This window comes from Oncorhynchus nerka, linkage group LG19, assembly GCF_034236695.1.
Source record: "Oncorhynchus nerka isolate Pitt River linkage group LG19, Oner_Uvic_2.0, whole genome shotgun sequence".
In the NCBI taxonomy this organism is placed as follows: Eukaryota; Metazoa; Chordata; class Actinopteri; order Salmoniformes; family Salmonidae; genus Oncorhynchus; species Oncorhynchus nerka.
The window spans coordinates 21,017,033-21,031,140 of NC_088414.1; the positions used below are offsets into that span (position 1 = coordinate 21,017,033).

At 46.9% G+C, this 14,108-nt stretch overlaps 1 protein-coding gene across 1 annotated transcript in view; it reads left to right on the forward strand.

The window, feature by feature from the left end:
* LOC115146911 (pappalysin-1-like) overlaps nt 1-14,108 on the forward strand; it is a 128,149-nt gene that overhangs the window by 78,646 nt on the left and 35,395 nt on the right. The window contains 4 exon segments of the mRNA XM_065004782.1: nt 3,997-4,104; nt 4,313-4,448; nt 4,600-4,813; nt 8,865-9,033. Of these exon segments, the coding sequence (XP_064860854.1) occupies nt 3,997-4,104; nt 4,313-4,448; nt 4,600-4,813; nt 8,865-9,033 (627 nt within the window).

The following is a 14,108-nucleotide window of genomic DNA, read 5'->3' on the forward strand; positions in this document are numbered from 1 at the left end:
TTTATCAAAATTGGATTTGTTTTCGAATTCTTTGTGGATCTGTGTAATCTGAGGGAAATATGTCTCTCTAATATGGTCATACATTGGGCAGGAGGTTAGGAAGTGCAGCTCAGTTTCCACCTCATTTTGTGGGCAGTGAGCACATAGCCTGTCTTCTCTTGAGAGCCATGTCTGTCTACGACGGCCTTTCTCAATAGCAAGGCTATGCTCACTAAGTCTGTACATAGTCAAAGCTTTCTCTCTCTCTCTCTCTCTCTCTCTCTCTCCTGCCCCATCTCTCTCTCTCTCTCTCTCTCTCTCTCTCTCTCACTCTCTCTCTCACCCCCCCCTCTCTCTCTCTCTCTCTCTCTCTCTCCCCTGCTCCCTCCTGTCCCATCTCTCTCTCTCTCTCCCTGCTCTCTCTCCTGCCCCATCTCTCTCTCTCTCTCTCTCTCTCTCTCTCTCTCTCTCTCTCTCACTCTCTCTCTCCTGCCCCATCTCTCTCTCTCTCTCTCTCTCTCACTCTCTCTCTCACCCCCCTCTCTCTCTCTCTCTCTCTCTCTCTCTCTCTCCCCTGCTCCCTCCTGTCCCATCTCTCTCTCTCTCCCCTGCTCTCTCTCCTGCCCCATCTCTCTCTCTCTCTCTCTCTCTCTCTCTCTCTCTCTCCCTCCCTCCCTCCCTCCCTCCCTCCCCCTCTCTCTCTCTCACTCTCTCTCTCTCTCTCTCACTCTCTCTCTCACTCCCCCTCTCTCTCTCTCTCCTGCTCCCTCCTGTCCCATCTCTCTCTCTCTCCCTGCCCCATCTCTCTCTCTCTCTCCCCTGCCCCATCTCTCTCTCTCTCTCTCTCTCTCTCTCCTCTCTCTCTCTCTCTCTCTCTCTCTCTCTCTCTCTCTCTCCCCTGCTCTCTCTCCTGCCCCATCTCTCTCTCTCTCTCTCTCTCCCTCCCTCCCTCCCTCCCTCCCTCTCTCTCTCTCTCTCTCTCTCTCCCTCCCTCCCTCCCTCTCTCTACAGCCCTGAATTATTGCCCTGGCTGCAAGTGCCTTCAAATGGAGCTCTTGTGTGGTGGTTAGGGCAGCCAACCTGCATCCTTGGGATCTCTCTCTCTCTCTCACACACAATGAGATTGCTCTGCTTGCTGCCTGACTCCGCTCGTCTCTCCTTTCCTCCTTTTATCTTAAGTGGTGATTTACAAACAACAGCATGTGTCTGCAGACCGGGGGCTGGCTGTTGTCTGCCATGTCACCTCTCGTAAGCAGACAGCTGGTCTGAATTAAGGACCGGTGGAGGGTTAGAGGGGGGGAAACACAACAGCGCAGAGCTTAGAGCACTTTCCTCAATGCTGCTGCTGTGTTGTTCAGGGAACCGTAGGCTTTAGGTTATTTGCTTGTAATTAACTTCCAAACACCCAGTTTGAGCTGCGCAGAGACTGAAGGGACACAGGAGGTGAAGAGGGGTGGAGTGGAGGGGACAAGAAGGGGGTGCAGTGTTTGAGGATGAGAAACGGGTGCCCGTCTCTCCCTCCCTCCTTCTGTTTACACATATGCTACACATATAGCAAGCCCCCCTTGAGACGTGTCAGTAAAAGCGGTCTGTGATCACATGGCCTTGTCTTTACGCTGATACAATGGTGATGAAACTGCAGAGGGTTGTAATCACCAAGGCAATGTTATTCTCAACTTTTATAAAGCTTTAATGCTTCATTCTAACTTTCGGTCTCTCTTTCTCTGTCTCTCTTTCTTTCTCCCTCTCTCTTGCAACTCGGAGACCTAAAATAGTCTTTTGTCAACAACTCATGCCGTAATGTTGTCGCTGTAGTCAAGCAATTTAGTCGATCGGCGCGGGCAGAGGACTTTTTACTGCCATAACGAAAGGAGCGCAAACAAAAGGGCTCTAGGTTTCGACTCCAGAGTGTTGTTCTTCCTTTTATTGTCCGCCATTTGTTTTATTGGTGTATTTTTCCCTGTGTGCTGCTGATGTTAGAGACCTTGCTTGGCTGCTCTCCTGTGGTTTACTCTATGATGCAAGGACCCTGCTATGTGGTCCTCTGTGTGCTTCCGCTTTAGACTCCCCCATACCCCTCACACACACACACACACACACACACACACACACACACACACACACACACACACACACACACACACACACACATGTATACACTCACACACACACATTTCGTCGCCCTCCTACACACACATACGCACGCAAACACGAGCGCACCCACACACCTCCTACCTAAAGGGTTAGTCCTTGGTTGAGGTTGCGGGCTATACGTCCAACCTAATGACCAAATCAAATGAATGACAAATCTGATTTGGACTAGTCTGTTGAAAACGGTGGGGTGTTATAAAAACACCCGGTGGTGGGGGGCAGGGGGGGACTCAGTGCCACCTGTGTTTACATAAATAAGTCATTGGTTTGGCCCGTGTTGGCTGTCACCTGTGCAATATTCACTCTGGTTGGTCAGCAGCAGGAAGAGGAGCCCTAGCAACTCTCAATACAAGACACTGGCAGACCCCAGTGCATTTAAGGGAGAAGCACCATGAAGAATATCACCAAAAAACAACAGAAACACACGGGTGGCTGGGAACCTTTGTGAGCAGGCCATCTGGTCTTTACCACCTCAGCTCCGTCCTCTGCCCATCCATAACTGTCACATCGGCAGATCCAGGGGACAGATAGATTGCCTGAAGGGCTTCTGGGTTGTTTTCAACACCGCAGCTGGGTTGTCTAGCTCTGGGTGGACGTCTCTGGTTACAGGTGTCGGATTTCACTGGCATCCTTGCGAAACAGTCCTTGTGCCTGTGTCTGTACTCTTTCCCCCCATCGCTAGCTCCAACGTGGTTCACCAGCTTCTACTGGTCTCAGATGACCCCTCTGCACTGTGAAGAGAGACAACAAACAACACAAACAGCCTCACCTCTGTGCCCTTTCTTACCTAAGCAGCCCTCATACAGAGGCAGGTAGAGAGGATGAAGTACATAGAGCTGTCAACTCAGAAGGCCAAGAAGTGTTCAGGCCTTATGAGTTGACATCTGGCTCTGAGTCTGAAAAGAGCTGCGATAGGGAGAGAAAGAAAGTGAATGGGTGGAGGGGTAGAGAGAGGGGATTGGGGAGAGAGAACGAATGAGTGACGGAGAGGATAAAAGGGAGTGATGGATAGAAGGATAAAGGGGAGTGATGGAGAGTGAGAGATTTAGAAAGAGAGAGATAAAGAGAGAGGATGAAAAGCTCCCCTCTCCACAGACTGCCTGTTTTTTCAGTGCGTTAACTTGCTTTGTGTGTTACACTGCCCCGCCATTGTGCCGTATCTACACAGCCTTGTTTTCCCTAGCAACTTCCTCACACTATTACAGAACTCCAGAAATGACCCTGTTGCCAGGGCTTTGAACACATCTCAACCTACGAGGCAACAAAATAAGAGAAACATCAGAGAAAAATAGACACTTTCTAATGATGCCAATTTACATTGACTTGATTCATAATCTGAAAATCAACATGCAAAATATCTTGTTTCAGTAAAAGACTTAAAGAAACATTTAGTTTCCACAAAATGTGTGCAATTATTATGTGCAAATATTGTGAAATGTTTGGGGTAACTAACAATCTTCATCTCTCTCTCTCTCTGTCTGTCTGTCTCTCTCTCTCTGTCTGTCTCTCTCTCTCTCTCTCTCTCTCTCCCTCTCTCTCTCTCTCTCTCTCTCTCTCTTTCTCTCTCTCTCTCGCTCTCTGTCTCTTTCTCTATCTCTCTCTCTCGCTCTCTCTCTCGCTCTCTGTCTCTTTCTCTATCTCTCTCTCTCGCTCTCTCTCTCGCTCTCTGTCTCTTTCTCTCTCGCTCTCTGTCTCTTTCTCTATCGCTCTCTCTCTCTCTCTCTCTCTCTCTCTCACCCTCTCTCTCGCTCTCTCTCTCTGTATCTTTCTCTCTCTCTCTCTCTCTCTCTCTCTCTCTCTCTCTCTCTCTCTCTCTCTCTCTCTCTGTATCTTTCTCTCTCTCTGTCTCTCTGTGTGTGTTATCAGACATGCCAGTCCAAGGTATTTGACCTTTCTGACGGAGTGTCCCAGTACGCCTGGTTCCCCTGCAGAGAGGCCCTGCAGTCCTCCAGATACCCTCAGTACTGGCTCAAGGTAGGTCACAGGCCAAAGGTTAAAGATCATGGGATATGGGTGGGCGAAAGGCTGAGACTGACCCATGTGGACCTAAATCAACGTTCGGAAGATTTACGCAAAAGCTTAACTTTCCTAAGCATTTCTCCAGATAGTAATCTGCCCTATATGAATGTGTATAGTGTTGATAGTTGAGAGCACTGAAAGTAAGTGTTCCCTCCTCGTCCAGGCCAACTTCTCCCACCCCATGGTGGCTGCTGCTGTGATAATCCACCTAGCTGCAGATGGTACGGGCTACATCGACCAGACGCAGTGCAACATCACTGTTAAACTGGTGGACACCAAGGAGGTCATCCACAGCTTAGGTCAGTATCTACAACCTACGGAACTGTAGAAGCATGGAAAGATCTCTTAAACACACTTTAGTCGCACACTTTAAACACACTTTTTTTCCCGCATCCCTCTTCATCCCTCCTTCCTCTATCTCCCTCCCTCCCTCCTGTTGCCTCCTTCCAGGCGATTGGCGTCTGAGCTGCAGGACCAACCCCCTGGTAATCCCAGTGAGCCATGACCTGAGTGTGGCCTTCTACCACACCAAGTCCATCCTGGTCCAGTTCCGCTCCCACCTGGTAGCCATCTCTGGCGTGGGCCTGCGCTCCTTCCAGTTCTTTGACCCAATCACCATCAGCGGGTGCCAGAGCAACGAGATCTACAACCCCATGGGTCAGAGGTGAGGAGGGGGCAGGGAGCTCACAGGGGGAGAAATGAGAGACACTGGAAGCTTTTCAAAGGATCACTGTTTTGCATGCATGTAGAAGGAAATGTGTAGGGAAATCTGTCAAGGAAATGTGCACATGAGCATGTGCACTCACACACAAGGCCCCTGCTATGTGGTCCTCTGTGTGCTTCCGCTTTAGACTCCCCCATACCCCTCACACACACACACACACACACACACACACACACACACACACACACACACACACACACACACACACACACACACACACACACACACACACACACACACACACACACACACACAGGCCTCAAAGAGTTTTGTCAGAGGGCTGTCATAAAAAATAGGGCCATTTGTGGCTTTTGTTGTTTGCCAGTGAAGCAAACGAGACAAGCTAATTGGATGGTGGGACTTATCTGCTCTCGACAGGAAATTGTTTGATGCCACAAAGACAAGTTGCCCTCCTCAGAGTTGTGACCCATTCTACTGAGTTGTCAAATTCAACAACTCACATGTCATTTAGCTTAGTACTGATATGTGTGGTGGCATTTCTTTGGTTTGCTATAGAATATTTCAGTACTGATTTCTGATACAGTAGATTTACATAGCAAACATTCTGGATGCTCTGTAGACTACTAGCCCCAATTCCAACGACCATACCATACCTGTAGCTCATGTCATTGTCTTAGTGAAGAAATCCTCCCTGGTCCATATAAGATTGAATCGATAGGTTATTAACACAATTGCAATAGATCACATGCAAGAAGGAAAAGCAATAGACATTTAATCTCAATGAGACTGAACATGTGATGAATGAAGGTTCAAACCATTCAAACAAATGTACTAGTGCACATTTCTTGCCCTCCTGTTGGACCGTTTGCGCTAAAACTGGTTTGTATCCAAAATGGCACCCTATTCCCTACACAGTGCACTATGGGCCCTGGTTAAAAGTGGTGCACTATATAGGAAATAGGGTGCCATTTGGGACGTATCCTGTTTTTGACTGTTCCTGCAGCAGAGCTCTGGTGGGAGGCTGGTGGTGTGAGTTTCCATGCCGACCCAGAGGATCAGTTCAATCATTAGTAATTAGTAATTGCCTAGTATTATGGCTCCTTGTATTGGCATATTTGGGGTTTGTTGTGCTCAGCGGGAGCCATATCTAAGGTGGTTTTGACTGTGTGAATGTGATCTATTTGGCGGCCCCCTGCTTCTACTGCTCCCCCCAAGGCCCCTGAGTCTCTAGAAGGGATTTAGTCCAGGGAGTCTTAAAGCTAGAGCGCTCTTCCTCTTTCGCCTCATACTCTCTGACCTTCACTTCTCCTCCACCCTATTCTTTCTCCTCATTCTCCCTCCTTTTCCCTTCCTCCCTCTTCTTCCATCTCCCTCCGCTCCCCGCCCTCTCCCTCTCCTCCTCTTTCAGCTCTTCTCTTCCCATGTTCTCTTCTCCCCTCTTCTCCTACTACCTATACTTCTTCCCTTCTCTTTGCTCTCCTCCTCCTTTCCCTCCTCCCTCTCTCCAACCAAACAGCCGATTTCCCGTAATAATTCTACCGCTACAAAACACCAAGTCCCTTATTCCCTAAGTTGTTAACAACAGGAGCTATTAACATGACTCAGTCTTATGTTCCACGCTCTTTCCTTCTCTCTATTCCTTGCCTGCTTCATCCCTTCTTTTAAACGAGAGGATTTGAGGGGTACTGGCAGATTGTTTGAGTGTGAGTGTGGAGTCTTTTTTCCCCCCATTTGTCCTTGTCTCCAGTGAAGGTTCAGATGTTGAGTGATGAGATAGTGACTTGGTGGCAGCCCCTTGTAGTAGTCCATTTTAATGTATATGCCATTGTATATGCCATTGTAAGTTACCCCCCCCCCCCCCAAATAAAAAAAATAAAAGAGACATAGCTGAAACCATATTTTGAACTGGATATGCTTTATGCCTTGTGGTTGATGTAATGTAAAGTGGATTGAAAACAACTCAGTGTTAAGCTGACTATAAAGCCTGTTTCTTTCCACCTTCTCAGCTAAGGATCCTGAAATGTAAACACTGTAGCTCAAGCGGGGAGTTTGGCTTTACAATGAGTGTCGGTTTACGTTTGCGTCTGAGTTCTCTCCATACGCTTAGAGGATCTGATTTTGATGTTGAGGTGGGATGAGAGGGAGGGAGGTAGAGAGGGAGGGAGGTAGGTAGAGAGGGGGGGGGGGGGGGGGAGAAGAAGAAAAAAGGGGATAAGGTTTGCGAGAGGGAGATAGAGAACAATAGAGTTACCAATTAGAGCATATATGATGGAGAGGAAGATGGAGAGGAAGATGGAGAGCTCAAGAAAAGGTAACAGAAAGAAAGGAAGACAAAAAGAGAGGGAGAATAAAAGAGATGTTCCTGTCATGCATCACAGCAGAGTTGAACAAACTTCCTCAGCAACGCTTTTTTCCCCGAATGCCCTCTTTCCTCTGCGTCCCAAATGGCACCCTATTCCCTGTATAGCGCACTGCTGGTCAAAAGTAGTGCACTACATAGGGAATAGGGTGCCACTTGGCACTCAGCTTCCCTCTTCGAGCTTCATAGGGGAAGCCTACAGTAGGCCGACTGTTGTAAAAGACAGCCTCGGGCGTCCCCGCATTCCTTGAGCATGAAAAAAAGTCAGCTGACTGCTACCAACGTAGTGCTTGGCCAGACTCTGCCATTGTAGTCTGCTTATAATATCCTGTTCCTCTTAATTCATCAACCACACTCCCACACACGTGTGTGTGCAGACACAGAGACAAACACACACATCTGGACACACAGACTCAAAAGCATGCACATGCAAGCACACAGACATTCACTCTGACCATATGTGAACACTTTCTTGGTTAATTCATATTCCCATTTGTTTTATTTGATCCCATCTATTTTCAATGTGTTTGTGTCTTGTGGGCTTTTAAACAGTGAGATTGCTGATACACAGCTACAAGGTATCTATCTATCTAGCCTTTATACAGCACGATGGGGTCTCACTAAGCATTACCTTGTTGCTAACTTCTAGCTTCTCCACCTAACCTCAGCCCAGCCTGAACTGAGCAGCTAGCCCCAGAGAATCTTACCTCCAAAGCAGCAGCCCTATACTTCTGATTCAAGACACTTACTCCCTTTGAGATGCTGGTTCTGGTAGCGTCCATCTTTTTAACACAGCGTATCTTCATGGAAAGAGGAGATACATTCAATAACTAGCTGTGTGTTCTCCATGCTATGATGAAGACAGATGTGGAGGTGGATGCTCATATGGAGACTGTACCGGACTAGTACCGATGTGTAGCCTACAGCCACCGAAGCATCATCCAGGTTGGGGCTACACTTTCGGGAGTTGACGATCCAGCCTACCTACAGAGGAGGGGGACACGGCGAAGGTGCCTGATGAAGAACTCATGCCTCTCTATTTGACTAGCGCTTCTCCTTCCCTGTACTATCAGCAGTCCCTCCACTAGCATATGGTTTCTGAACTGCCTCAACCCCCTGGCCTGTCAGCTGTGGAAGTCTCTTTGTTTTATTATTCTTACTAGTCTGTATGTCTGGACGACTGTACTGGATGAGGTCTGGGAGGATGTTCTGTGGGGCTTTGCCTCATGGCAGCGTACCAAATGGTGCCCTGTTCTCTCTATATAGAGCACTACCTTGGACTAGAGTCCTATGGGTACCCTATATGGGCCCGGTCAAAAGTAGTGTACCATACTGTGTAGGGAATAGGGTGCCATTCGGGACACTGTCATGGTCCCACTTCTAGGGCAGCCAGGTGAATGCAGCGTGGCACAGTGTGTGTGTGTACTTTGTGTTGTACTGTATGCCTTGTCAATCCACTGTGCATGTGAATTTAAGTGGGCTGTGTCTGGCTGTGTTTGCAGCCACACTGTGATGCTGATTCTGATTCTGAAGTTTTTCGTATTTGTATTTTCTTCCCTCCTCCACTTGTGTCCTACATACCCCCTTTACATGCAGTATATATGTAGCTACTATGTGCATTATTATACGGGTACCAATTCTCCCCTGTTGTGCATGTGTGTGTCCCTCTAGCTGTGTCCATTACTCGTGTGAGGCCATCGACTGCCAGGATCCGCTGATCCGCAATGCAGAGCTCAAGTGCAGCAGTCTGGGCTTCTTCAACGGAGCTCGCTGCACCATCACCTGTAACTCTGGCTACGTCCTGCAGGTCCACAGAGACGATGACATCATCAAGACTCAGGTATGCACACAGGCAGACATCGTGGGCCCACATGGTCAGACACACGCACACAAAATGAGACACGGATGCAAATGCACCTCAGAGCAAACATTTTCTAACACACACACATATATATGTTCACACACAAGCATGCACAGATACACATACGCTCACACACATGCACACTGCCACACACAGATAGACAAACACGCATGCATGTTCACGTGTAAGCAAACACGCACGCACACACACACACACGGAGACACACACACACACAATATCTATGTTTAGTCTTTCTGTGCTGCACCATCACCTGCAACAATAGCTATGTATTTCTGCTTCACTGGGACGATGACATCACCAGGTACTCTCTGCTCACTGCGCCCCCCTCCCTTCTTTCCTCCCTCCTCCCCTTCTTGCCTTCCCTCCCACAGCTCCTCCCTCCCTCCCCACTCACACAGTGAAGTCATCCTCACAGAGTGTTGTATGTGTCTGTATGTTAATGGATATGTTTGTGGTGTTTGCTGAGATAAAATACACTGCAACAAATCTGAATGTGCACTAAAATCGTTACTTTGCATTACGACACTGTGCTGAGGGCAAAAAAAATCCATGCAAGACGTGTGTGTGTGAGCATTTCTCACGCTACTGGAGCAAGAGCTTTCAGGTTACCAAGATGTCTCAGCATCAACCCCCACACACCAGACACTCAACAGACGGGGAGCACAGACATTGAGACACAAACACCAAAAACAGAAGCATGCAGGCAAGCACAAACCACCCTAAACAAACAAAGATGTTAGTTCACAGCCACGCAGTAAAACCCGTTCACTCCCACAGAGGGCTCGTAAAGACAACAGCACCAGAGCTTTATTCCCCTCCCAGGCTCTGTTAACAGACCTGCAAGCTAATCAATTAATGCTCCCTAAAACACACACACAGAGAGAGAGAGAGAGAGAGAGAGAGAGAGAGAGAGAGAGAGAGAGGGAGTGGGGGAGACAGAGAGCGAGCCGGAGAGAGAGAGAGAGGAAGAGACAAGGGGCGCAGAAAGAGAGAGAAAGGCAGAGAGGGAGAGAAAAAGAGCGGGATTGTTTGTATGTGAGAGAGAGAAAGAGATAGAGAGAACACAAGAAAGAGTGAGAGAACACAAGACAGAGAAAGAGAGAGAGAGAAATTAAATTAGTGAGGTGGAGTGACCCATATAGACGGAGTGAATGAATGATGTTTTGTTTTGGGTCTGGATTCCAGCGTCAGTACCGGGGCACTCCCTCCTGTTTGCTCTGGCAATTAACATAATGGAGCACCACCTCAACTGGTTTTATGTTGGTGAGGATGAACATGTGGAAGTGGTTATGTGGGGGATCTGACTGGAGCAGGGGGCAGGGGAAGCATACTGTACACACACACACGCACCCACCCACACACACGCACCCACCCCCCCCACACACACACACACACACACACACACACACACACACACACACACACACACACACACATAAGCCCATTCACACGCGCACACATGCGCACACACACACACACCACACACACACATATAAGCCCATTCACACGCGCACACATGCGCACACACACACACACACTTGTTCTTTGTGTATATGTGTGTGCATAGTCAGACTTATAGTCAGACTACATACACAACTCAGGAGCATCATGTCCATATGGCCAGGTGTTTGTGTGTTTCCTGTATGTTGGTTCTCTATTCTCGAGCATGTCAGCACTACGCCCATATACGCATGCACCAACACACGAATGGTACGGGTCATTTGAGTTGAAAAGCATTTTGGTGTATGTAAACAAACTATTAGTGTGGCCCATTTGGGATGCAAGCTGTTCAGGTCTATTACACGATGAAATATGTTACTACCAGCTGTGAGAAATTCGCTTCATTACCATCTGACCATCAGACTTAACGGCATTACGTTTAATTGACAGGGCATGATGTTGATTAATGTGTCAATGGTAACTCGCTTAGGGATGAAGGATTGAAGGATTTACTTGAGAGAGAAAGAGGGAGGAGAGATGGGGTGGGAGAGGGTGTGTAAACTACATGAGAAATCGGTATTTGAAGGCTCTTGCAGCAGGGACAATTATTCAGGACTGTGGAGGGAGGGAATTAAAAAAGAGAGGGGAAAAAGAAAGAAAGAAAGAAAGAAAGAAAGAAAGAAAGAAAGAAAGAAAGAGCAAAAGACAACTTCAGCTCACCTCAGATGCCCCTTCCCTTGTCGTAACTTGGGGACAATACAATGACATCCTCTTTTTTCCTCCTTCTTTTCATCCACCCCCCCTCTCTTCTCCTCCTTTCCCTGGTCCCTGTGCTCGAGAGGTTAAAAAGTGCAGTGTGAAGCACAATTCTATCTCCTTCCATTAGCCGACTACATTCTTGCTTCACCGGTGTCAAAGTGGTTACTGGAACTCCGCCTCTCAGATGATGCTATCTCCAAAACAATATGTTCCCCCCCCACGCCTATTTGTGTTTTTTATAATGCAATCCATTTGTGTCCCAGATGTCTCTGCTGATAACCTGTGTGTGGAGAGTGGGTGGGGGGGGGGTTGGGTAGGTTACTTTCGAAATGTAATCTGTTACAGTATTATTTGTATTGATCTTCATTTATTTTGTATTTATTTATTTGCACACAAGAAAATACAAAAAACAATATGATGAATGTTTAAAACGTAAACAAAAATCACGTGCAGGAGAGGACCCGTGTGGCTCAGTTGGTAGAGCATGGTGCTTAAAATGCCAGGGTTGTTGGTTCAGTTCCCACGGGGGACCCGTACGAAAAGATAAAGTAGGAAGTTGTATTCACTCGCTACTGTATGTCCCTCTGGATAAGAGCATCTGCTAAAATGAATAAATGTACATGTAAACCCAGATAGGCTTGTAGGCACCTCCCACTTTCAATGTTTATCAAACAAAACCATACAAAAAACATAATCAGGTTTTTAAGAGAGATAAACAAATGATTGGGGATTTACACAAAGATGAAGGAAAACATGGTGAATTAGAGGGAAAAAACAAAAACTCCAGTAAAATGATCGAAATAAAAGGCTGATCGGCAGAGAAGTTATTGGGGTGAGGAAGTTAAGTGGAATGTCCCTTAAAGGCCCAGTGCTTTATATCATATTGTACAACAGCTAATGAAATAAACACTATAAAAGTGTGTTTGCATGCGTGTGTGTTAGAATTATGACCAGGAGTTTTCCTGGTCAGGTCACATGGTCAAGGAAAAAACTCCTGGCCTGATGGCTTGAGGAACGAGAAAAACAACTACACTCTCAACTCTGTACTTGAAAGAGCCCATTTCTTCCAGGTGGTATACAATTGTATGTCTGATACTACTGGGATGTTTTGGAGGGAAACTCCAGTTACTGCTTGGAGTGGCTACAATAGTCCTGTCAGAGATGCCAGCAGTACGGCTAGTTCTGTAGTGTTATACTATATGTAGGGTCAGCCTGGGTAAAAGGGTGAGAAGAAAGGGGATGGGACTGTGTGTCTGTCTGGCTTGAATTAGGCCTAGTAGCCAGGGGTTGTTAAACCAACTCTGGAGGAGAGAGAGGCAGCTGTAAAGATTTTAAAGAAGGAAACTCCAAGCACACAAACTGTACACACACTTGAGCATACACTGTCGTAAACACACACACACACACACACACACACACACACACACACACACACACACACACACACACACACACACACACACACACACACACACACACACACAGAAACACACTTGGATGTGCCAACACCAGCCATTAGTCATAGTATTATTGTGTAGAGTCTTTTGTCAGAGTGTTCCAATATTCATTGATTGATTATTCGAATTCCATCTTGTTCTGCACTCTGTTATATGTGATGCATATGTTATTTTTACAAATGTGAAAATAACTGATTTATACCAACGAAACATGATACTTTTTTGGCGTATCATATAATAGAATCAAGATGTAAGATGGAAACATATGAAACAACAGATACATAACTTTAACACAGCCCAGCTTGTGAGCTTTAAACCTTGGTCACACTAAAAATAAGCATGTATACAGTGCCTTCGGAAAATATTCAGACCCCTTGACCGTTTCCACATTTGTTACGTTACAGCCTTATTCTAAAATGGATGAAATAAAACCGTTTCGTCAGCAATCTACACACAATACCCCATAATGACAAAGCAAATGTATTAAAAACAAAAAAACAGATATAACTTTACATAAGTATTCAGTCCCTTTGCTACGAGACTCGAAATTGAGCTCAGGTGCATCATGTTTTCATTGATCATACTTGAGATGTTTCAACAACTTGACTGGAGTCCACCTGTGGTAAATTCAATTTATTGGACATGATTTGGAAAGGCACACACCTGTCTATATAAGGTCCCACAGTTGAAACAAAAACCAAGCCATGAGGTCAAAGGAATTGTCCGTACAGCTCTGAGACAGGATTGTGTTGAGACACAGATCTGGGGAAGGGTACCAACACATTTTCTACAGCATTGAAGGTCCCCAAGAACACAGTGGCCTCCATCAATCTTAAATGGAAGAAGTTTCGAACCACCAAGACTCTTCCTAGAGTTGGCCGACGGGAAAACTGAGCAGACAGGGAAGAAGGGCCTTGGTCAGGGAGGTGTCCAAGAACCCGATGGTCACTCTGACAGAGCTCCTCTTTGGAGATGGGAGAACCTTCCAGAAGGACAACCATCTCTGCAGCACTCCACCAATTAGGCCTTTATGGTAGAGTGGCCAGGCGGAAGCCACTCATCAAGTAAAAGGCACATGATGGCCCGATATGAGTTGCCAAAAAGGTACCTACGGACCCTCAGACCATAAGAAACAAGATTCTGGTCTGATGAAACCAAGATTGAACTCTTTGGCCTGAATGCCAAGCGTCACATCTGGAGGAAACCGGGCACCATCCCTACTGTGAAGCGTGGTGGTGGCAGCATCATGCTGAGGGGATGTTTTTCAGCGGCAGGGAGACTTGTCAGGATCGAGGCAAAGATAAACGGAGCAAAGTACAGGGAGATCCTAGATGAAAACCTGCTCCAGAGCGCTTAGGATCTCAGACTGGGGCGAAG